The sequence below is a fragment of the Thamnophis sirtalis genome, unplaced genomic scaffold (genome assembly GCF_051295495.1).
Source record: "Thamnophis sirtalis isolate CommonGarterSnake01/CBP01778 unplaced genomic scaffold, rThaSir2_p1.2 scaffold_2, whole genome shotgun sequence".
Taxonomy (NCBI): domain Eukaryota; kingdom Metazoa; phylum Chordata; class Lepidosauria; order Squamata; family Natricidae; genus Thamnophis; species Thamnophis sirtalis.
In genome coordinates, this window is record NW_028261382.1 from 113,009,408 (window position 1) to 113,034,809 (window position 25,402).

Below are 25,402 nucleotides of genomic sequence, written 5' to 3' on the forward strand. Positions count from 1 at the left end.
TACATTCAAATTGTTAGCAAAATTAAAATTACACTATTCTAAAAACAGTGAACACTAAAACACTGAACCGAAAATAAGGAGAAATTCTACGCATATGACTAATAAACAAACATAAAAATGTATGGGTTAAGATCATTCCAGCGCCGCGGCAGTTGGGGAGCCCGCCCACGTTCCCGGCACCGGCGGTCGGGCGAGAGGCGCGGCCGCTCCCAGTAGCCGCCCCGTCGACGCGGAGCCCACCAGCGGCCAGGCAGGTGAGGGCGAGGGGGCCGAGCCAGGCAGCTGAGCGCAGCAGGGGAGTGCGGCTGGCCTCGCTGCCTTTGCCGCAGAGCAGAGACGCCCTCCGTCGGGAGGCCAGCTATATATATTGATATATATTGATATATATCACAGTAATGATGTATTTTATTGTCTCTCATGCAATTTACAAAAATGGAAGGTGAAAGGGCCTCGTAAGTGAAATAGCCTAGGGCCTCTTTTCATCTAAATCCGGCACTGCGCCCGCCCTTGCTCCTTACCTGTATTTGAGCTGTTCGGGGCTTACGTGCACGGAGCGTATGGCACCTGCACAACGCTCCACCGAGCAGCTGGAGCATTGCGGGGGCGTTGCAGAGCGTCACAGGTGGTAAGTACTCATGCGCGTGCTGCACACGTGCGTCCGTGCTGCCCGCGTTCATGTGGTGGACGCCCGGTCCCGTTGCACTGTACCGGTTGCACCAGGATCCGGAACCCACCACTGGTATAAAGCCAGGAACTTTCAGTCCTTCTTTCTCTTCTCCACCCAACATCTGAGAGCATGTGACCCCCACCCTTTCTGTTCAGGAACTCAAGCCATGTGGTCCTGTCCACCATTAAACCACCTTTCCACGCAGCCTCCATGTCTCCAGTGTCTTTTTCCCCACGTGGAGCTGAACTCAGAAGGACATTTCTCCCAACAGCAACGGAGAAAAAAAACTATTCCTTTGTAAGGATATAAAGAAGACACTAATTTATAACAACTTTAAAAAACCCTAAGGAGATAGGAAAAGAGACAGACCTTGTTTTAGTACATTTCCAGATGAAAACTTTCTGAAAGAAAAAAAAAAATAGAAACCACTTTCCTACATTTGGGCAGCGTGGTGGCTCAGCGGTTAAGACTTTGGGTTCGTCAGCTAGCAGCCCACACGAGACCCGAACTCCATACGATGGGCTGAGCTCCGATCCTTGCTTCTGCCAACCTAGCAGCTTGAAAGCATGCAAATGTGAGTAGATAAATAGGCACCACTTGGTGGGAAGATCACAGGGATCTGTGATGCTGGCCACATGCCCGCAGAAATGTCTTGAGACAGTGCTGGCTTCATGGTCTGCAAACAGAGGTGAACACTGCCCCCTATAGTTATGTACATGTATACAGTACATAAAAAGGTAAAGGTTGCCCTCATATCTATGTGCTAGTCTTTCCTGACTCTAGGGGGCTGTGCTCATCTCCGTTTCAAAGCCAAAGAGCCAGCACTGTCCGAAGACGTCTCCGTGGTCATGTGGCCGGCATGACTAAATGCCAAAGGCGCACAGAATGCTATTACCTTCCCACCCAAAAGGTGGTTCCTATTTTTCTACTTGCATTTTTACATGCTTTCGAACTGCTAGGTTGGCAGAAGCTGGGACAAATAACGGGAGCTCAATCCATTACGCAGTGCTAGGGATTCGAACCGCCGAACTGACAACCTTTCTTATCAACAAGTTCAGTGTCTTAGCCTCTGAGCTACTATGTCTTGCCTATGTCCGAACCGAGCAACCAAACTCTGCTTGCAGACATTGCCTTTATATTTTTAGCAGAACATCTGGGCCGCTCCCAGAGAAATAATATAGATGTTTCCATGAAGTCATCAAGAGCGAAGGAGAACAACCACACCCAAGGGAGAGGATGCAAGAGAGAATGTGCACTGAAGGTGGGGAGGCTGTCTGATTTAGGTAGCAAAGATCCGGATCACCCCATGATTGAGCCAGAAATTGGAGTTTTGGGCTGCCACTCAACGGTCAACCTCGATATATAATCAAAGGAAGCAAAAGGGGGCGGGGCGGTGATCTGCAGGGATGTGGGCGTGGCTGGAATATCATCCTTCCCCGCATCTAATTAGGAGTAGCGGGGGTGGGGGAAGCGGAGACGAAAAGAGAAGGCATTCCCATTGGTTGATAAGGCGTGGGGGGGCGGGGCCGCGGCCATTGGCAAAGTGAGGCCAGCGCGCCTGCGTGGCGCCTGCCGGCCACCTCCCGCCTTTCAGTCCAGCCTGACAGGCGAGGCGGGAGCTGAGAGGCGGATTCCTTCGCTGCCGCGGTTGGTTTCTGAGGGGAGATGCGGCGGCTGGCCGGAGCCGTCCTCGGGCTCTGAGTCGCCGGGACCGCCGGGCAGGGCGCGGTCAAGGAAAGGCTCGGGACAGACTCATGAGTACCGCCTTCCCCGCGGCCGGGCGTCCCCGCCACCACCACCACCGCCGCCCTTCTCCTTCCCAGCGCCGGTAGCCGAGCCGGCGGGCGGGCAGCATGTCGTCGCCGACGTGGCTGAGCTGCCGGTTGGCGCTGCGCTTGGGCTCGGCCGGTTCCTCCGAGCGGGCGTCCCGCCTCGGCGGGTGCCGCTGCCTCCTGCTCCTCCGACGGCGCCTCAGCGCCCTCCATCGCGCCCCCCGGCCCGGAGACGGACTGTGGCCGCCGGCCGCGGCCTCCTGCTTGGGCTCCCCGCGGCCGCTGGGCACACACCCCAAGAAGGAGCCGGTGGAGGCGCTCAACACGGCGCAGGGGGCCCGCGACTTCATCTACAGCCTGCACTCCACGGAGCGCAGCTGCCTGCTGAGGGAGTTGCACCGCTTCGAGTCCATCGCCATCGCCCAAGGTGAGGAGGAGAACCCCCCCCCATTCGCCACGGAGGGCAGGCGGAGAGAAAAGACCCCCGGGCACGTGTGAACCGACCCCGGGCGGCGCGCTTTTGGCTGTGGCTCAGCTTTGGGGGGGGGGGGGGTTCATTGCGAACACGGATCTTTTGGGGCGGGGTGTCAGCGAGATCGTCGGTCTTGGAAAGCGGGGTCGGGGAGGGGTGCGGCGGGGGTGCATCCCCAGTGCCAGGCTGGCTGCTTTTCTTGGGAAGTCCAGTATAAAACACTTGAACGCGCGCAGTCAGTCGGTGCCCGCGATGGATTTGATTTGATTTAATTCGGCACTCATGTACAAGATAGCAGGGATAAGAATAAACGATGAATAAGAACACAGGAAAGGGGTACAAATGCATGGGGACAGTAGGGCAGGGACGGTAGGCACGCTGGTGCACTTATGCACGCACCTAGACACCCCACCCACCCCCCAAAAAGGACCAATTTGGGAATGTTGGCTCTTGAAGGCTGCTTTGGCGCGATTTTTGCTAGGAAATCCAAATGAATCAAACTGGGTCCTGTGTGTGTGTATGACAACTTCCCATTGCCAACTTGCTACTGGCTGCAGGGCAAAAGGGACGCTAATATCAAAGAAAGAGGGTGATGGGATGGAATCATTAAAAAAAATTAAAGGATACAAAAAGGTTGGACAGCATTAATGGCAAACACTAAAACAGATTGTTTTATTTACTTTAAACCAGTGGCAGTTTTGCCCCACCTAAGCATCTTTAAAATCCTGATGCGCCCCCCCCCCACAATAAAATTCTTTCTTTACTCAAAAAGTGAACTCTACTCATGCATTAACTTGGTTTAAACAACGTTGAAATTGCCCCCATTAAAAATCAAATTGCCCCCTTGTGGGGCGTGGGCCCCCCACGTTGGGAACCACTGCTTTAAACAATTATATACAATTGTTAAATTGTCGCGCAGCAAGTTGACCCATTGGGGGGGGGGGTGCAGCGACTCTAGGATCATGTCATTCCACTTCTTGTTTGCATTGAAATAAGCCAATGCTTCCAAATCCCAAACAGGCGTGTGCATGCCTGCATTTTCCTGTAGGAAAATATTCTGCTCCCTGCTGATCCCGTGTGCCGCAGCTGATGGTTGGCCACGTGCAGTTGTTGGGGGAGGGGGGGTTGTTTGTTTTTTGCTTGTTACTTGCTTTTCCAGCTGAATCCCACGCAGGATGAGTGTTACTGTACCAGCTACTGTGCCCTAAGTGACATCTGAATGGCCTCTTCTCATATTTTCCTTTAGTTGTTTCAGACCATGGTGCAAGAAGACTCTGTGTGTAACTTGGATTGCCTCTTCCAGCAGGTCTCTTTTATTAAAAAGTACAGAAACAATGATTTCTAGAGGTGTGGAGTGTTTTCAGTGCTGTAGAAAGTTTTGTTATAGAGTTGGAAGGGACCCTGGAGGTCTTCTAATCCAACCCCTTGCTCAAACAAAAAACTATACCATTTCAGATAAATAGTTATCCAATCTCTTCTTTAAAAACCTCCAGTGTTGGAGCACCTACAACGTCTGAAGGCAAGTTGCTCCACTGATTAATTGTTCGGTGAGGAAATATTTCCTTAGTTCTGGGTTGGTGTTCTCTTTGATTAGTTTCCATCCATTTTAAAGTTGTTTCTGGTGCTTCAGCACGTGTGCATATCCCTCGGTTCCAATTCTGTCTGATGATTCATTGGTATGCCTGATAGTGTCCAACTGCAGCTTGCATGCAAGGACTGATAAGGTTTTAGCACAATGTCTTCTCGGAGCCTCAGTTGGTTTGTTGATGTTTTAATTTAAGCAGTGGAACTTGAACAGGTACCAATCTAGAGCATTTACAGAGTTGGCTTAATTTCAGTCGGGGATCAAAGCCAAATGAAATGGGGGAAAAAACTTGACATAGGACCTCGAAGAATATTGTGTCAAGTGTTACCAAAATATGCACAAAAATATAGGGGAAAGTAGTATTTTGACCCAAGATTTGTATACCTTTAATTTCTTTGATTTTTTTTTTCAGCACTCTGCATAATGCTGCCCACCCAAAAAGGGAATAACTGTGTATGTTCAAAATACCTGAGTGTTAACGTTCATTGCCAGTGTTGATTGTGGTTCTCCCTCAAATGTAATCAATTGAATTATTTACTATTTGTTTCTGAAAGTCTACGTAGACTACAACTTTCTTCAATAACTTTTAACTCTGATGAACAAAACTAGAACGGAGGCATACTTCTGTAGAGTGATACTAAATAACCATATTGCATTGTGGCAATACAGTTGCTAATGTCAGTTACTCCTAGCTTTTTTTTTGGTGCTAATTAGCAGTTTGTAATTAGCAGCTAACAGGTGCACATGTCTCAGTGGAACTTGAGAGCTGCCACAGTATACTTATATAACACATATATGATGTTCTGGAAGATTGCATATCCCTCAAGTAAAAAAGTATGTGATGTGGTGGAATATAGGTGTTCCTTGATTTACAACCACAATTGGGTCCAAAATTTCCATTGCTAAGGCAAGCAGTTTTTCAGTGAGTTGCACTGCATTTTATGACCTTTTTGCCATGGTTGTTAAGCAAATCATTGCAGTTATTAAGTGAATCACAGGGTCATTAAGCAAATCTGGCTTCTTCCATTGTCTGCTTGTCAAAAGCCAGCTGGGAACGTTGCAAATGGCTCTCTGATATCATAAACAAATGTTGGTTGCCAAGCACCCAAATTTTGATCATGTGCTGTGGGGTTGTTGTGATGGTTATATGTGTCAGGATGGGTCATAAGTCAGTTTTTTCAATGCTGTTGTAACTTTGATAACTAAATGAATGGTTGTAAGTGGAGGACTACCTGTAATTCCTTTTGCTTTGCTGAGAGCAATAATATCAATAGAACACTTGTATTGAATTGTGTCCTTTACAGGTAATCCCCAACTTACAACCATTTTAGTGACTGTTCAAAATTATAACAGCACTGAAAAAAAGTGACTTATGACTGTTTTTCACATTTACGACCATTGCAGCATCCCCATGGTCACGTGATCAAAATTTGGATCCTTCTCAACTTGGCATGTATGACAACTGCAATGCCCTGGGGGGGGAATGTGATCACCTTTTGAAACCACCTGACAAGCAAAGTCAATGGGGAAGCCAAATTCACATAACAACTGTCAAGAAAGGTTGTAAAATGGGGCAAAACTCACTTAAATGTTATGCTTAGCAATATAAATTTTGAATTCAATTGTCATAAGTCAAGGACTACCTGTATTGACTATTAAGATGGATGATAGTTTATGAATATAGATAGAGCAACCACTTTAAGTTGTAAAGGAATGGAATATAAATATACCTGACTGAGGATTGAGCTTATATTTAGACTTTAATTGTGCAGTTTGGGGCAGCATTATTTAAATATTATTGCACAGATTGAATTCATGTATGTTATACATCAAACTTAATTTGTTTTTGTTTTGACTTACAGTATTGCCTGAATTTGAGTTATTATATTTTGTAAAAGAAACCAAGTTTTAAGGATCATGATTGAGTGTCTGAATTCAACATTGAATAACATTTTATAAAGAAGTAGAATGCCCATGTCTAACTGCTTACAATCTATATTATTCACATCAGGAGAAACAGAAAGGGAAGAGAAGCTTAATTAGTATTAATAGAAACGGGCTAAAAAGAAGAAATCTGACACATTTAGATGTAATTAATTAAGATACATTAATTTATACCTCTAAGCTGTGTTAGTGTAACGTAGCAAAGATAGTCTAATGACATCTTAAAATGAACGAATTCATTTTTTGCAGAATATGGCTAGATATTTCCAGTGTCAAAGTACTTAAGTTGTGTTCACACCTCATGCTAAATTTTGCTTAATATAGTTTGCTTCACTTTGAAATAGCCTATTGATATCAAATTATTGTGATTTATAGATTAGAATTATAAATAAAATGGGACCCTGCCTTAATCAACAAATGTTGGTTAAAGCAAATACTGGCATAGCATGGTATGTGAATTAATCTTAACTATGAGCAATTGCATTAAATTTCCAGTTACGTATGTGAGTTGCATCATAGTGCAAATAATGCCCACTCAGCTTTTTCCAAAACAAATGACAGCTAATTATGAGTTTCGGCCTGCGTCGGTGTGATTGTGCTGAAGTCTAAAGTAGCTATGAGCCTATTATTATTTTCACATTAATTTTTCATTCTCTTTTTGAAAAAAAAATGGACAGCTGTCAGCCAGCTGATAAATTCAGAGCAGTTCTTCAGCTATGTCAACCTTTGAAATGGAAAATATCAAAACTGCTTGCTTTGCTTTTTTTTATCTTCATCTGTTACAGACTATTAACTGCAAGCTATTATGCCTAAGTTTTGTATTTTATGCATTTAGGAAGTAGCTTGCATTTGACCTTGATCCATATAATGGTGTCCTTGAAGGAATTGAATGGCTTGAACTGTTCCTATCCTGGGGGATAAGAGACTGGCGTATTATTATTTAGTCTTGGAGGAATGCTCAATAGAAGAAATACTTTCCATCCCCTTCGTGCATGTTTATGTGTTCTTATTCTCTTAATTACAGGCTTTTTAAACTAGAATCTTTTAAGTAATTTTCTCAGAGTTTAAAATCCCACCTTCATGTTTTTGCTAATATGCTTGCCAGTCTGAAGCCTATTTAAATTGGGGCTTGTGGATTGTTGGACGATGGACACAAATACTGAAACTTGCATCAGATACCAGGCAGCAAGTGCATAATTTGTGTGATGTACTACCATGTGCACGTTGCTATTTTTTGGTGGGTTGTTGTGATTTATAATTGCTATCGCCTGTTCAGAGGGCTTTCATTTCAGCACTTCTGTTATGTTTCCTCACACTTTCCTTAGTGAGAAAATATGCAACAAAGGTGCTGGAATATGAAGACTCTTTTGAATACCCTAGAAGAGAATTGGCAGTAAATAGGTTCTGCTGAAAAAATTGTGTCTGATTTTGCCTCAATCCTGTACCTTCCCCATGGTGGAAAGTCCGCATTTATTTTTTTATGGATATTTTTCATTCGCAGTGATGTAGAAATGTTTTGGGGTTTCAGCCTGTCAGTATTTGAAACTGCAGTAAGCCCTCAGTGCTATATATGGTATTAAAGAGGCCATTGGAAGACAAACTGTCTTAGGCATCCATGTGAGTATGGAAAACGTAAAAAATAATGGAGGTCTTTTAGTTGCTTCATTCCTAAATAGTTTAGTCTAATCTGTGATAAAGAGCTGCATGCTTTTTTTTTTACAGAGGAATAAGAGCAACAGAGTTGTGAATTCAGTTCACAGTATTGAGTTATTTAAAAATAACAAAGGTGGGATTAAAAAAAAAACCTTATAAGTGTATTCATTCTCTTCTGTTGTGGAATAGATAGGAGAAAGAGAGCTGGTGGGTTTAGTGAGCCACTGTCCTGGATGAAGCCCAGAGCATCCAAGAGTACACGGGTAAGGATGAGCTGATGGGAGAATGCCTGAGACAGCAGCAGACAAGGGAGGAAGATCATGCCAGGGAAGTGCCATGGCAAGACCAGACCTCTGCATAGACAGACAGCTGAGGTGGCAGACATTGGGAAATCCTACCAGGGGTTGGACTGTTCATAGCAGCATAAGACCATTCTATCACACTGGACAGGATCTGAGGTGCAGACTACGCTAAGAGGTCTCAGAGGCAGTCTCAACACATAGTGGCAAGGTGTAAAATGCAAGCACGCATAGCATACACTTGAATGGCACAACGAAAGAGCTGGCATTGTGTACAGAAACGTTTGCACAATGTACAGTCTAGATCAGGGGTGTCAAACTCAAGGCCCAGGGGCTGGTACCGGCCCTCAGGGTGCTTAGATCTGACCTGCAGGGCCACCCTGAAAAAACCAAGGACCGCTCCATTCTGCCTCTGCCAGTGAAAATGGAGCATTGCAGGAGGCTGTCACAGCTGAAAATGGAGCTTGGGAGCCCATTTTCTCTGGTAGAGCGCTTGGGCCACCACATGTGCCCCCGACATGAGTGATGTCAAGCTAGCCACTCCCCCGAGGTCAAACACAACCTATTGCGGCCCTCAATGAAATTGAGTTTGACATCTGTGGTCTAGATCTTCCCAACTCCAGATGGGAGATTCCACAGAAGGTTGGAGAACCAGAGAGCTAAGATTCTGTGAGTCTTCCAGATCCAGACAGACAGGTACTGGCCAATCAGCCAGACATCGTGGTAGCAGATAAGACTAGAAGGCAGCAGTGTTGATGGATGTAGCAATGCCAAGAAACCACAACATCAGGAAGGAGGAATATGAAAAACCTGGAGAAATGCCAGGGGCTGAAAGAGGAATTAGGAAGTGGAAAATAAAGGCCAAAATTGTCCCCATGGTGCGAGGACCACGCCACATTGTGATTCCTAAGCTGGGAGAGTGGCTCCAGCAGAACACTAGAACTATATTGGAGCTCTCTGTCCAGCTGTTAAGGCACTGCACAGAACCCTCAAAAAACTCCCAGGCATCTGGTAGAGGACCTGAGATTGAGAAAGCCACAGACCATTCAAAGGGGTGAGAAGAGAATGAATATGCACACAACACAAACGTCTGTTATTTTTTTTAAATTATTCCTTGTTTTAGTATCAGTCTGAATATCATTGAAACAAAAAGCATGCTAATTCTTACGTTACTTTTATGATCAATCAAATATGCAGTTCTGATTTTCAATAGAATTTTACATGGTAGAAAATCATTTGGTTTTATGCTTCCATTATTCCAAAGTATCACAATAATCCAGTAATGTTCCTGGAAACAGTAGTAGTAGTGGCTGGAAGATTTCTTTCTATAACTAAATTTGATTCAGCGATCTGTGCTTTAATGTTGTACCACTGTAATTCCTTTGGTACATTTACATGAAAGAATCAAAGTAGGTCATAAATGTTTCAAGTGTAAAACAGTTTCCATAATTTTCTCTCAAAGTGAAGCGGAACTTATTAAAGTAGATGAAATGAAGGTTTGGATTAGCCAATAAATGGCTTATATAATATATAGGCATAAAAATAGGACCAGCTGAACAGCTTTCCTGAAAAAGGTGTTATATGGGAGGACATGGTAGCGACTCAGAAATAGAAATTTTGATTGCAGATAGAAATGTCCCTTACTTTGGTTAAAAAAAACCTCTTCAAAGCATAATCAGACATAATTCTTTTTAAATTAATCAAGTTATAGTAATTATGTGATACCAATCATTCTAGATTGACAGATGATTAAATGCTACACAAATCCACATGTGAATCATACCATAATATTACAAAGAATTACAAAAAATAATGTCAAACTATCAAGAATAATGTAGAAAACTACAGCGCTTTACAATTCCAACTTGCAAAAACATATCACTTGCTTCAGAAGTGTCCAACCTTGAGAACTTTAAGACCCGTGGACTTCAACTCCCAGAATTCCCCTGGGATAATTGGGGAATTCGGCAAGTTGAAATCCACGGTGTTAAACTTGCTAAGGTTGGACACTATTGACTTATGTGATCATTTTTGCATTAGGATACATGCAGATCACAGATCTTGCAGCTACCGTATAATTTGCCTCTTCAAAACTTTGGTGCATCTTATACTCCGGTGCGTCTTATACTCCAAAAATACAGTAATTATTATCCAAACTCCTGGAAACTTTCCATCACATCATAGGCATTGTAGGGAGACCAGAGTTATTATTTTACTTAATATCAGACCAGAAATCAAAGCCTCAAGAATACAGCTTTGGACTAAGAGTGTATAAAATGTAGTATATATTTACATGGAATTCTGTATTTATTTTTTATTTAATTTTATTGGTTTTCTATTAAAAACATTCGTCAGTGCTTAATAAACATTGTGTTGTCTGGGTATTTAATTTGCTTAACAATACAGATCACATTCTTTATCTCCCCCTTTTTTCCAACCATTGGTAAAATAAATTCCATGTTTGATAATATCATCCACCCTCTTTCTGTTTAATTTTCAGTGTCAATCTATCAATTTCTGCACAATCTAGCATTTTCTTGACTATTTCTTCATCTCGCAGTATATCTTCATTTTTCCAGTACTGTGTGAAAATAATCCTTGCTGTGTTTACATGGAATTCTTACAAATTCATGTTCCATCTGGAAACTGAAGTTCCATCCTCTAAAGACTGTGATGGGCCAATATTTGAGGAGAGTTATCTAGTTTGTATTCTGAGATTTTTAAAACCAAATACTCGCCAGTAAAATTGACGGTTGTTGTTGGTCTGCTGGCAGGGAATGAAAACACCTGTTTGCCTTGTGGACTTGTTGACAAATTACTGCTACAGGATTTTCCCCAACATGCAATGGAAACCTTTCTTCCTGTAACTTTATTATTCCATGTCTTGGAATGATGAAAGAGCTACTTAAAGAATCCAGGTACTTAAAGAATTTTCATTCAGAAGATCCAGACAAAGTACAACATAGGACTTAGTTTCCAGACTACAAATCATCCTAATTATTCTCCTCCGTCTTTGTTTCCATTTACTTGACTTTCCAGTCAGTCAGAAACTCTGTGGACTCATGGAAAATGAAATGGGGAAAAAGTATTTCCTGCAGTTTGGGAACTATACCGATGCCTCCCAAAATTTCATGTTCTGTTTGGGTTTTTGTTTTTTTTTGCATGTACACAATTGCTGATTCATTCACTTCATATCAACTGCTGTTCCCAACTCAGATTTAGCTCTTTACAATGCCAGTTAACTAGTTCTGAGGCTGCTGGGGAGATGAAAAGTGGCCTGTCTGTCTTCTTAGTCTTTTGTGCCAGTTTCTGCCTTTTAAAAAAAGAGAAAACAATTTTTCTCCCACCAGAAAGGGAGGGCTTTGTAATGACATGAGGCATTCACTGACCCCTCTGAAGATATTGATTCCATGTCTAAAGTGAAGAAAGTGGACTGAGTACCAGACAACTCTGTCATTGAATAGGGGTCAAGAGAGAATGCCTGCCGATTCACAACCTTTGCATTTGTTCTGAATTACAGGTCCCTAAGAAAGACAAAAAAATTAAATTACATGTATCTATCTAACACTCTCCTGTCTGTCTGTAACCTTCAATAAAAGCAGAGGCCAAAATGTTTTGAATCCGAGTACCCCCAATCCGCTAATTTAAAAATACATTCAAAATCGGGGACCCATTACCCCCATGTAATTGAAATTTCAAGGAACTTTACACCAGTTGTATTAACAAAATTGTGATCGCTGCAGTGCCACCACACCGCTGTTGATTTGCACGGCTAAATCATTTCCAACTTAGAAGTGCAGGCAAAATTGTTTTGGCTGCTTGCAGATTTTTTGTTATTTGGTCAAACCCTAAACCCCAACAACTCAAGGCATTTAAACATCTATTAAATAAAACCAAGAATAAATCCCAAAATAACATCTTGAGTGAACGGCGACCATTGCCCCCAAAACAGACAATGATGAAGTTCCCCTGCCAACCTAACTCAAGGGCTGGGGAAAAAGCCCTTTTTAGGCTCTTTTAAAACTGATAAGGCAGGGACGAAAGCTCTGCTACCTGAGTCCTGCAGGATGTCATTGCTGAATTGATGAAAGAAGGAATGAGCCAACCGTCAGATTTATGAGATGGGCAAAAGAATAGGAAACAGGTGGTCTCCCAAATAACCTGGCCCTATGTCAGGTAGGACTTTAAAGATGCCAACCACCATTTTAAATTGCACCTGGAAGTCAGTCAATAACATGGGCATGATGCAGTCCCCATCATTGCTTGTGTTGCTGTGTTCTGTATCTTCTAAATGGTTTTCAAGGGCACATTGCGATGATGCATCTCAAAGCGACCAAATCAGTGATTGTAAGAAGTGCCTTCTGGTTCAGAAAAGGGTGCAGCTAGGGCCACATATCCCATGTGAAGGCTCTCCTGGCCACATCTACCTCCTGCTTTTCAAGCTGCAGCTGTAGAATCCCCAGATTTCACACAAGACCTAAACAAAGCAATGTAGCCCCACTCAGGAACACAGTTGGAGGATTCCGAACACCAGGGGGCCCAGACACCCACAGCTACTCAGTCTTGCGAGGTGGAGTTCAGCTTGTTCCTTCATGTCCAAACACTCACAGTGTCTAAGCCAGGGGTGTCAAACTTGTGACATTACATTGTCGTCACATGACGTATCACGACTCCCCCCCCCCTTGCTAAACCAGGGATGGGCATGGCCAGCATGTGACACATCCGGTCCGGGGACTGCAAGTTTGACACCCCTGGTCTAAGCATTAGGACATGATTGCAACAGCATTGCTTGTCCAGTCAAACGACAAGATACATAAAAAGCATATTGATGCTAGTTGATCTTGAATCAGCTAATGGACTTAGACAGTGGCTTCATGTACATGTAAAACAGATGTGGTGAGAGCATCAAGTTCTGAGGTACCCTGGGAGTGTAGATTTTGTGGGTAGCAGTTTTTTGCCCTACACTGTTGCTCAGTTGAATGGCGGACTGATGGTTGCATGAGTTGTTTATAACATTGCAAGAACGACATTGGTAAGGAAAACCATGGGATACTGGGAATCAGTCCATGATGAGTTGATGATACTGAAAATGGTATGTGAGAATGTTCCATCATCACCTGGTCAGAACAACAAGATGGGTTGGAAGCATGAAAAAACAAACTCTACTGCCATTGATTGTGTTTTATTTTAGTAATGGACTAATACTGCCTTCAAGTCAAAGAATCTGCACTACCAACTAAGCTATTTCCTGCTGCAAATCACAAATATTTCACATTTTTTTACATGAGAATTCATATGTTTGTGCAGGTGAATTTAGAATAACAGAGTTGGAAGGGACCTTGGAGGTCTTCTAGTCCAACCCCCTGCTTAGGCAGGAAACCCTGTACTATTTCAGATGTTTGTGCAAGTGTTTTTTATGAAGTGCAGTGGACCAGAGTAAATGAGAATATGGTTACATATTTAATTTGGTGAAGGTGGAGTGAAGGTTCGTTTTCAGTTTAATGTTCCATCCTATAGAGTAAATTCCATTAGTGACACAGTAAAAGATGCAAGATAAACAATATTTATAAGGGAGTAATATCCATTAAGTCAGTGACTGTTACTGTTACTTCTAAATAAATAAACTTGGGATTTGAATAGTGAAAATTTAAAATGTTCATCTGAAAGTAAAATAACGTGATGTTTCTTTTGTATGAAAACTTTTTAGCATCCAGATTTCCTAAACCGCTGGTACCATTTAAGATGTCAGTGAAACAGGTAGCCTCAGCAGAAATACCTAGGGCTTTGGGTATAGTAAATTTTGCTATTTGTTGATAAATAAGGCATGGTGTGAATTAAATGGTGCTGGTCATATAACAACCGTACATGAACTTACTAATGTTTCACCATCAAACGATCGGGCATGTTCTGGTATAAATGCTTTTGGTTATTTCCGTCTGCATCAACATTTGATTTCTTTCAGAGTAACAGTAAGAATTAACTGCCGAGCTGGTCTAAAAGAATCACAAGCCAAATTCTTAATTAAAAATTTCTTGCAAGTTTAATTTAAACTGATCCCACTTTAATTAAAGGACTTACAATAATGTTTTAAGCAGGTACATTAGTTTAGATGAAGTGAGAATGGTCTGAAAAGCTTATACATTCTGATAAGGCCTCTAACATATGTTTTACTACGGGTTATTTTCAGTTTAATTTAGGACATTTTGACACCTTTGTCTTGTCTGGATGTAATAGCAAACCATGATTTGAAGAATTCTCCCTGGTCAGACCAAATAATCTGTCATTTTGTTATGTAGCCCTGCTCGTAATAGCTAGTTGAACTCTGAGAAGAGCAGTTTTTTTCCTGCTGCTTGCTTGCTTCCAAGACTGTCTTTATTTTATTAATACTGTTACTCTAAAAGATATTTTTGAAGAGGCGTTTGGCTTTGGACCACATCTAATGTTAGGCTACAGAAGGTTTTTTGCATGAGATTTAGAAACTCACCACAAGTGGCTTAATTTGATGTTTTGCATTTGAAACAAACAGTTTCAGTTCCCATGCTTCCAAGGTGGGTGAAATGAGGACCCAGATTATTGGGGGGGGGGGGCAATGTGCTGACTCTGTGAACCACTTAGAGAGTGCTGTAAAACACTGTGAAGTCTAAGTGGTATTGCTATTTCCAACAGGCAAAATCAATGGGGGAAGCCGGATTACCTTAACGGCTGCAGCAAAAAAACGTCATAAAATCATGCATGACTCACTTAAGGACTGCATCCCTTACTTAAGGAAGTTCTAATCCCAATTGTGGTCATAAATCAAGGACTACTTGTAAGAAAGCTTGAAAACATTATAGAAGATGATACATTTATTTATACATTTTGAATGTGGGTTACTTTTAATATTTAATATTACACAAGAAAGTACATATCTGATCTTCTGGGATTTTTTATCCATGTTTGAATGATAACTACTTTTTTGTGTTAATGAGGCCAAAGACAGGACATTACTGATAAAAGTATGTTTTGATAAATATTTGCATATTCATATAAAACCTGCAAATGAAACATTCAATTGAAGCCTTTGTTCTCATAATCTGTTTGAGAGAATATTCCACTTATTGAAATAAGGTTAAAATATTGATTTGATTCCTGTGCCTCTTATCTAGCAGTGCAAACATTTTTTATTGTATTATGCCATTTTTAACGGATTCTTGAATAAAATCTTAGTACAAAGAGGGGGGAAAAGCCTTTTTGTAATGCATTTAAGATTCTCCCCATCAAGCGACTTTCTGGCTTTGCCTTAACAGACAGATTGGAGAGGAAATGAATACATATTTATATACTCTGAAATAGTACCAGATTTGAGGCACAGAAGGTAAACTTGGGGAAGATAGAATCCCTCATTCTGCCTCTGTAGATTTCTTTATGTCAGGTCATCATTCTCTCAGAGGCTCTGAACTGGAATATATTTATTTTGCATTGTATTGTTTCTATTTCCTCCACTTACTCCAGGAGCTTTGCATGGAGAAACAGGTTAGATCAGCGATGGCGAACCTTTTTTTGGCTCGTGTACCATAAGTGGAGGGAGCACAAGGGGGTTTTGTGTTGGCATGCCGCACCCATAATGCAATGCGCGACCCTCCCAGTGCGCATGCGTACACTACAGGCATGACCCCCCATTTTTGCATGCTTTTTTCACCCTCCCCAGGCTCCAGAGGCTTTATAGGAGCCTGGGGAGGGCGAAAACAGCCCCCCGGAAGCCCTCCGGAGGCTTCAGGGACCTTCAGGAGGCTTCCCTGAAGCCTCCAGAGCAGTCAGAATGACCCTCATTTGACCCTCAGTCAAAAGTCCGTTCCTGAACTTCCAGTTTGCCCGCAGGGCCAATTTTTTGCGCTTCGGAGGCTTCAGGGAAGCTCATGAAGCCTCCGGAGGGCCTCCGGGGGGCAGGGGGGGGGACAGGGGAGGTTCGCCCTCCCCAGGCTCCTATAAAGCCTCTGGAGCCTGGGGAGGGCAAAAAATGGCTTTAAAAAAGGGTGAACTCAGCTGGCCAATGGGCGCATACGTGCTGGCCAGCTGACAGGGCAGCACCTCGTGTGCCCTGACCAATGGCTCCACGTGCCACCTGTGGTATGCATGCTATTGGTTCGCCATCACTGGGTTAGATTGTGCTAAATAGTCACCAGTAAGAGCTAACTTTGATCCAATATATTATTGTGTGTGCACGTTACTCAAAAATTTGATGGACCCTGGATCTTGTTGAATGTGATTTGTGAATGCAGCTACTGTCATTTTGCAAACCTGGAGTCATAACTTAATGTTACCCATGACACCTGACTTATTTGAAACATGATTAAATGATACCCATTTGCCATAATTCTTTGCCAGCCATGATCAGTACTTTTGTTAACTGCCTATAGGTTGCTTATCACAAAAAATGGATTTAGTGCTTATGTATATTAGTCAGGTGAATCTAAACAACTTAAATAGAAGTATACTGCACATGGCAAACAAATTAAAATCTTTATTTAATAACCCAGAAACCTTAAACTTCATAAAATTAAGATAAATTTTACCCTATGCTTGCCAGATACGTCCTCATGACATCCTTAATTCTTTATTTATGGCTGGTGAATATTAGTTACGCTGCCAATTTTTGGTGATCTACTGCTTAAGCAATTTCTTTCATTGTTAATTAAATCCATTTTTATTTCCTGAGTAATCCCTGAAGTCAGTGGAAATTGATAAAGATTTCTGTCATGGAACTGTTTGATAGCCATAAAGTAATGTTACAAAATTATTCTGGGCAGTTAATATTTTTTATAGTACTGGTTGAGATGTCAAAGTAGTTCTGCCTTTCTTGGCTAAGGGTGTGTTTTATCTAGAATAATGAAAATATAAATGATTCCCCCCACCTTCAAAGTCTGCATCTTGCCTATTACTTAAATACGATAAGCCATTTAAAATTGTAGGATACTGATTATAGTGATAACCAAGTTAAGAAAAAATGTTACGTCATATTTAGTGACTGAAAGGACAGGTTTTTTTTTAAATCCCAGTGAAGTTTGGAAGAATCTACCTTACCTATATTTTTCTCATCAGAATTATTATTCTACGTGTTCACATTTAAACACTGCTGTGTACAAAATAACTAGCCAAATATGTCTATACTTATAGATTCCTTTCTTTAAATTTAGAGAAGCTGGAGGTTGCACCACCATCCACTGGACAACTGAAACACGGTAAATGCTTATGTTTATTTTGTATTATTTTTTTTTTAAATCAGATATTTCCAAGGGCTTGAAAGCCTCCAATAACTGCAGTGTTGCCACTCTTAGTATTTGGCTGATAGTTTTCACATTTTGGGGGGACGGACGGACACTATTAGCCATGCTATTTTAGGCTCTACAACAGAGGTCTGTTCTGATGAGGATCTTTTGAATTCTTCCTCATATCTCTCTCCCAGTTACAGATCGGCTAAAATCACTTGTTTAGCTGTGTCCAGAGCAATTCCACCAGTGGCTGTCACTGATTCCTCTATGTATGTGCTGCTTTCTCCCCCTGCGTCACCCTACTGCAGATGGAATTATCTAGAAAGTACTCAGAATGGATCTGGTCTTTCAGAGATAGTTACTTTGGTGTTGGTGATTGCTGCATACAAATTGCTGGTGGTTAGTGGTATTCAAGAGAGTAGGAAAAAGCCCCTTTTTGTTTCGGTTATTTATAAAAACAGGGTGGCGTGCCTGGGATTTTAAGTACATTTCAACCCTTATTTGGATAAATAACAAACAGTGCCATATTTTTGGATATAATTGCAAACGGCGATTTAAAAGTACTTAAAACATTGTACACCTCTCTTTTTGTTCTAGTGTTCTTCCACAATGCACTACCTTTTGTAGGCTTTGGATTTTTTGATAATGCCATTATGATTGCTGCGGTAAGTCATCTTGATACCAATCTTTATATATACTGAAATATTTCTAGTATTGCAGCAATGCAGCATTGCTAGTTTCAGTTCTGTTTTAACACACCATTACACCAATGCAGTATCATGTTTTATTGCTTTGGGGTCTTCTAGAGCAGAGGTGTCTTACTCGATTTAATTGAGGGCCGCTTCAGGGTTATATTTGACCTGGGTGTGAGTGGGCATGGCCACCTTGATGTCACCTGTGGTGGCCAGGTACTAAGGCAACACTTTCCTCAGGCTCTCCCTCACTCTCATTATAATCTCCCTCCCTCCCCTCCTTTCTTCCTTTATCATTCTTCTTCCTTCTCCTCTTCCCTTTATTTTTCATTCCTTGCTGTCTTTCCTCTTCCCCTTTCTCCTTTCCTGTCCATTCTTGCATGAATTGCAAAAGGAGAAACATTTCTCCTTTTGTTTAGTTTTTAGTTTGTTTTGCTAGCTCTCTGCCAGCAAAAACACAGCCCAGGAGGGCTGCATGTGCCCTCCTCCCCAATCGGCTCCATTTTTGGCCGCAACAGCCTCCTGCAGCCCTCTGCCAGTAAAAACAGAGCTCAGGGAGGTCGCACCCAGCCCTCATGAGCTCCGTTTTCATTGGCAGAGGCACCATGGGCCAGTCCTTTGCTGTTTCCAAGGTGGCCCCGCGGTTCAGATCTAAGCATCTAAGGATGCGGGCCTTGCGTTTAACACCGCTGTTCTAGAGGAACAGTTGAGCAGGTGTGCGCCCCTCCCACTTTTTACACTTGCATTGTTTCTTACAAGTGATTCCTGGTGCTTTGTCTACATAATGTGTGGGTGATAATGAAACTCTCTGTTATTTTTAGGGCACACAGATAGAGTTATCAATAGGGATTGTGCTTGGAATTTCTACCATGGCAGGCAAGTAATGAAGGCCATTTGCTGTTTATGTGGATATTTATAGCTGTTTATTTATCATTTAAGTTTCTGTGCACAGTGAAATTCATAGAACTCCTTGCTGCTGTTTGAGGAAAGAATGTGCTTAACATCAGTGGAAACTTTTATCACGAGATAAAATTAGGAACCATATCCATCTTTGTCTGAAGTTTCCTGATATTTTTCTTCTTCTACTTCCAACACAATTTTGGGAAATGTTATCTGTAAATAATATAGTATTTCTACTCTTTTTTTAAAAAATAGCTGTATCTGAGTGCTGTTTTGTATGGATACAACAATATGGGAGAATTTATTTTGTAGAAGTAATTGAAAGAGTATGGAATTGAGGTTTTTGTTTTTTTCCAAAGGGGAAATAATTATTACTTATTGTCTGAACAATAATTGGGTGATTTATTATTGTCTTTGGAGGAAACAATGGTTTAGTTTAGTGGCTAAGGCACCAATTTAGAAACCAGGAGACTGTGAATTCTAGTTTTCTCCGAGTCATGAAAAACAGCTGGGAGACTTTGAGCCAGCCTACAATAATCAGCCCCAGGTGACAGGTCACTTGATCAATTCTTGTTTCAACCAGTGGATCAACTATCAATTCATTTGAAAAAAAAACAGATCTTGCACTTTTGGGGGTGGGGGAGTGAAGAAAATAAAAATACGTATTATTGGAGGAAAGGAGCTTCTATTGACCTGTCCACCTGTTTGGACACCCCTTTTTGATTGCTTTTCTAAAAACAGATTAAAAGATGAGTCACTTGGCGTCAGACCATTTTGTGATGTTGGATTTTGGCTACAGTTTAACATACAGTATATACACCCAGATTCCCCAGATGACGAATTGGCCTCCTCATTTTCCTTCCAGCTTTTGAAGAAATTTGCATCATCTTTTATCTGTTGTTATTCAATAGTTTGATTTTAGAAAGTTTGATAATAATTTTGGGGAATAGAATATGCTTTCTTCAAATAAAATAAACACGACCGTACTTAATTTTAAATAGAATTTTGAATACTGCTTTATTGTAGATCAAAGTTTGTCATGATCTTGCTCTAGAGAATATAAACAGTGTATTGTTGGAGCAGATTAAATATCTGTCATATCAGCATTTCCTTCCCACAGAGGCCAGTGGGATACTTGCAGAAAATAACCCGTAGCTTTCATGGTGCTTGATTTCTAATTTGAACTAATCATCCATACACATGTATACTAAACAATGTGGAGAATGGAGGTATAGTCATTGCGGGACATTAAATTTGTATCATTATATTAATTTCCCTGGTTTCTAAGTTGTTTCTGGGCTCAAATCAAAGTCCTTTTTTGATTTAAAACTCCTTAGGGATTGCCTATCTAAAAGAATATTTTTTCCACAAGTTCCTCTTCTGAGGACTGTGTTTCAGATTCTCTGAGTAGCAACACCCCCCCCCCCCCCGTCCCAACATGAGGCAGCTGCTTCACTTTTAATAGGAATAACCTAGAAGGGCTTACCCTCCTAGGGATCAACCATGGCCATGGCCAATTACTGGACAATTTTGTAAATTACCCTGCTAAATTTATGATGTTCTCATACTTTTAAAAAAAATGACAGCTGACTGATTGATATTATATTTTTATTCTATGTTGAAAATCAGCTTTTATGAGGCATATAAATATATCCAATAATAATCTTCAGAAGAATTTTAGTTTTAAGCAATAATATGGTTATAAAGCATTTTCTGGGTTTTTCTGCAGTGTTACTAATGTATATAATACTGTAATTTTCCAACTATCTAGCTGCTGCCTTGGGAAATCTTGTCTCAGACTTAGCTGGATTGGGGTAAGTTTAATTATATTTTTTTCATGAACTTGCAGTATTTTTCTATAATAGAATCATTTGAAGCTGAAAATGCTAGTCTCTGCTCAGAATGATAGCTGGAAAAGCACCATAACATCTTAAGGCCTAACAACCTGATTTGAACATGGGAATGCTTTGCATGTTCCCTCATGTTTTTTCTTAATTTTGATATACAGGTAGTCCTCGATTTACAACCACAATGGAGCCCAAAGTTTCTGTTGATAAGTGAGACATTTGTTAAGTGAGTTTTGCCCCATTTTACAATTGTTCTTGCCACAGCTGCTAAGTGAATCATCGCAGTTGATATGTTAGTGACACTGTTGTTAAGTGAATCTGGCTTCCCCGTTGATTTTGCTCGTCAGAAGGTCACCAAAGATGATCCCATGACCTTGGGACACAGCAGAGGTCATAAATGTGAACCAATTGCCAAGCACCTGAATTTTGGTAAAAGGATTATGGGGATGTTGCAAAGTTCATTACTGTGAAAAATGGTCATAATTCACTTTTTTCAGTGCCTTTGCAACTTTGGCGATCGCTACATGAACTGTTGTAAGCCAAGGACTATTTGTATTTATTGGAGTTTGAAGATAGGTTGGTACAGAATAATATAAGCTGGAACTCCGCTTCAAGTTAGGGTTTTGGAGCAAAGGATTTAACTTCATAGATTAGTCGTGCCTGCTGCCCTCAGTTGAGTTCATATTTCCTCATTCTCTTTTGAATTCTTACCCAGTTCTCAAGTCAGCTAAGAATAGATGTTTACATGAAGAAGAATGGGAAGTTCAAGAGTTGACATTGTAGTATGACCTAAAGAATCATCTAGCAGGGAACTATGTTTTTATTAAATTTATATTCTGCTTTTCCAGGGACAATTGGGCATTTAAGGAGGTTTAATAAATGTAGCATGATATTAGAATATAATAATTCAAAACAAAAATATTTTTAAGTATTTTAAAAAAGGCAAGAATATTAAAAACACTCAAAGGGGAAAGGAAGGCATTTAAGTGTTTGCCACCTATTCTATACCTAAATTAGAATGCATTTTGCACATATAAATGATGCAAAACAATATTACATTCAAGATTAAAAATGCTCCCTTTTCTACTGTATAGTTTATCGGTGCTGGGTTGTCATTGCAAAATTTTATACAGCTTGGCTCTTTAATGGCTAACTTTAATTTTCTACAATTAAGCAAAATTAAGCAAAATTGGCATGTTTCAGGGATTCATGTGCTCAATGTATTTGTATTTTTTTTCTCCCAAGTCTTGCAGGCTATGTTGAAGCTATGGCCTCCAGATTGGGCCTTTCAATTCCCGATCTCACCCCCAAACAAGCTGATATGTGGCAAACACGTCTTAGTGCACACTTGGTGAGTATGTGTATTTATGGATGAGAGCTCAAGGGAAACCAAGACGGAGAAAAATAGCAACTTCAATATTGCCTGAACACTAGGATTTGGACACCAACTATGTATGCTGTTAGATTGGGTAATGGAAAGGCACACACAGGCTAACAGTAACAACAGCTCTTTATTAACTCAGTAGCAACTATGTACAATCCAGCAAAGGTTGAATCTGACAGCAGCCCTTTTATAAGGAGCTGTCAGACCCTTCAACCAATGAGATTAAACCTCTGTTCCCGCTGGAACAGAGGACCTTGGTGGAAACCACTATAACTGAAGCAAGTATCTAACATATGCATTATTATCTGTTATTCCTGTGGGGATAAAAATAGAAACTGAACCTTTTAGTGTAGATAATACATCATAATCTGCATACAACTGATTCTAACAAGAGGATTTCAAATCTACTTACCATATTTTTCGGAGTATAAGACGCACCTTTTCCCCCCCAAAAAGAGGGTGAAAATATGGGTGGGTCATATACACTGAATACATAATTTTTGACCACCCAAAACCCTGCCCTCTTTGCAAAAATGGCCGTGCCTAGCCTTTAGGAGGCTTCCAGAGTGCTCCTGGAGTCTGGGAAGGGCAAAAATGAGTGGAAAATGGGCCACTTTTTGCTCTTTTTTGGCCCCCCCCCAACCTCCCAGGAGCACTCTACAAGTCTCCTAAGGGCTATGCATTCCCTTTTTTTGACAAAAAATGGCCCCATTTTCACTAAAACCAGGCCATTTTTGGGAGGTCTGCAGAGTGCAAAACCTTTTTTTTTTTAAATTTGCCTCTTCAAAATCTTGGTGCGTCTTATACTCCAAAAAATACAGTAATTGCATGTTATTTCCTGTGCAAAGTGATGAACTCCTAATCTGAAAACTTCAGCCTGAACCACATGTAGTCCTCGACTTACAACTATTCATTTAGTGACCATTCAAAGCTACAACAGCACTGAAAATAGCAATAGCAGTTAGCAATAGCAGTTAGACTTATATACCGCTTCATAGGGCTTTCAGCCCTCTCTAAGCGGTTTACAGAGTCAGCATATCACCCTCACAGTCTGGGTCCTCATTTCACCCACCTCGGAAGGATGGAAGGGTGAGTCAACCTTGAGCCGGTGAGATTAGAACCGCTGAACTGCAGATAACAGTCAGCTGAAGTGGCCTGCAGTACTGCACCCTAACCACTGCGCCACCTCGGCTCTGTAAAAAGTGTGACTTATGACCGTTTTTCAAAGTTGCAACCTTTGGTGCATCCCTATTATCACGTGATCAAAATTCAGATGCTTGGCAACTGGTTCGTACTTACGACCGCTGCTGTGTCCCAAGGTCACGTGATCCCATTTTGTGACCTGACAAGCAAAGTCAATGAGGAAGCCATGCTCACTTAACAAGCAGGTTACTGACTTATCAGCCGCAGTGATTCGCTTAATAACTATGGCAAGAAAGGTCGTAAACTGGGGCAGAATTCACTTAACAAATGTCTCGCTTAACAACAGACATTTTGGGCTCAATTGTGGTCATAAGTCGAGGACCACCTGTGCATAAATGATGTTTAGTATCAGATTTGATCCTAAATGAATATCCCATTCTCTTCTTTCCTTTTTTAGGGTAAAGCTATTGGAGTGGCCATTGGCTGCCTTTTAGGAATGTTTCCCTTGTTCTTCCTTGGAGATGAAGAAGACAAAAAACTGGATGGAAAAAAATAACCTTTTTACAATGTTTATCTATACATATATAAACTAATGTACCTCAGATATACAACTATGCTGTCCAAGTATATAGGAATTTAGAGACAATAAGCAGCATGCTATTTTACAGAAGCACTTAACTTATTGTGGCTGTGTCTTAGTAACATCTTTTTTATAAGGGGTTTTTCCTTTTTTTAAATGTAAATTGTTAACATGCGATTTCACTTCAACACCAATGGTTGACCTTTACCATATCTCCCTCTTCCTTCACCTTCACCTGGATTGTTACTTAACTACCTGTCATAGATGCGGTGTACATCTTTTGGGTTCGCATTCGGAAACGCATGGCACAAATTCCCCCTAGATATCCACAAAATCTTCCGCTCCAGACTTCAGTGTAGTTAGGTGACAGCTGCCCTAGGAAATACCATGCTGTAACTTTCTGGCTTTTATTTGTCTTGTGGCCATATTTGTACCCAGGTGCCTGAAGCAAAGCTGGTTAGAACAAGTGTTGACTTGTGAAAGGAGTGATGGAGAGATATTTTTGGCGAGGCCAATGTACAGACCCATTTTATGATCAGAGTTCCTCACACCCCCCTAGACCGACTGTATCACTAAATTAGCCAGGTCGCAGCTTAGATCAAAGTGACCCCTATAAGTTGATATCGCCAATAATAGCTAGCATGCAATGCAGCAAATTTGGAATGTGTCTAAAGCATCTTGCTTTTGCAAGATGCTTTAGAAGTATTGGCCATCTTCATTCTCAGATTTCCGGTACCGAATCTTCTCACCGAATTATTTCTGTGCATGTTTGTTTTGCCATAGTATATTTGAAAATCGGGCTTAGTCTCCACCCGACCCATGAACTTCCAACCTAGTTTGTCTTTCTAAACAAAAAACAAGCATAATATTAATCAGGCCAAACTCCATTCCTGATCTGAAGGCATTTGGAAATGGGAAAAAGTTTGTTTCATGCAGAAGAGAATTGGGCCGGTCTGATGCCGAACAGATGAAGCGGTGTGAATGGGAGCAGTTGACAAAGATGAGAGCAAAGGAGAGTTTAGAAGAGAAATAAAGCAAAATATTAAGCCTTGACATATATGGCTGTCTATCCCCCCTCCCACACCCCCAAAATGCGCTGATTCTACTGTAAAACAAATTTCTGCCACTGTTGCATGTTTTCTCTGCTTTAGCAATTCCAGAGTACTGATATTTGTGTCCTTGTCTGTAAATGTCAATGGAGGAGAATGGTAATCAG

At 41.2% G+C, this 25,402-nt stretch overlaps 1 protein-coding gene across 2 annotated transcripts; it reads left to right on the top strand.

Moving 5' to 3' along the window:
* Nucleotides 1-2,237: 2,237 nt before the first annotated feature.
* TMEM65 (transmembrane protein 65) lies at nucleotides 2,238-24,403 on the top strand. 2 transcript variants are annotated; one of them, XM_087706694.1, is made up of 8 exons: nucleotides 2,238-2,866; nucleotides 14,100-14,180; nucleotides 17,566-17,610; nucleotides 18,238-18,305; nucleotides 19,154-19,208; nucleotides 21,004-21,046; nucleotides 22,325-22,430; nucleotides 24,064-24,403. In XM_087706694.1, exons 1-8 carry the CDS (start codon nucleotides 2,521-2,523, stop codon nucleotides 24,160-24,162), a joined length of 843 nt encoding a protein of 280 aa, XP_087562820.1. In that variant the 5' UTR covers nucleotides 2,238-2,520; the 3' UTR covers nucleotides 24,163-24,403. The 2 variants fall into 2 exon arrangements, with proteins under 2 accessions (XP_087562820.1, XP_087562821.1); XM_087706695.1 differs by lacking the exon at nucleotides 14,100-14,180 and having other exon boundaries at nucleotides 2,239-2,866.
* The last annotated feature ends 999 nt before the right edge of the window (nucleotides 24,404-25,402 follow it).

Bases quoted from the DNA above. Each gene is read 5' to 3' on its own strand.
- TMEM65 (XM_087706694.1), top strand. From the start codon at position 2,521: ATGTCGTCGCCGACGTGGCTGAGCTGCCGGTTGGCGCTGCGCTTGGGC. The intron at 14,181-17,565 runs GTATAGTAAATT...CTTTAAATTTAG, and splicing joins AGAAATACCTAGGGCTTTGG to AGAAGCTGGAGGTTGCACCA. The intron at 21,047-22,324 runs GTAAGTTTAATT...TTTTCTCCCAAG, and splicing joins TCAGACTTAGCTGGATTGGG to TCTTGCAGGCTATGTTGAAG.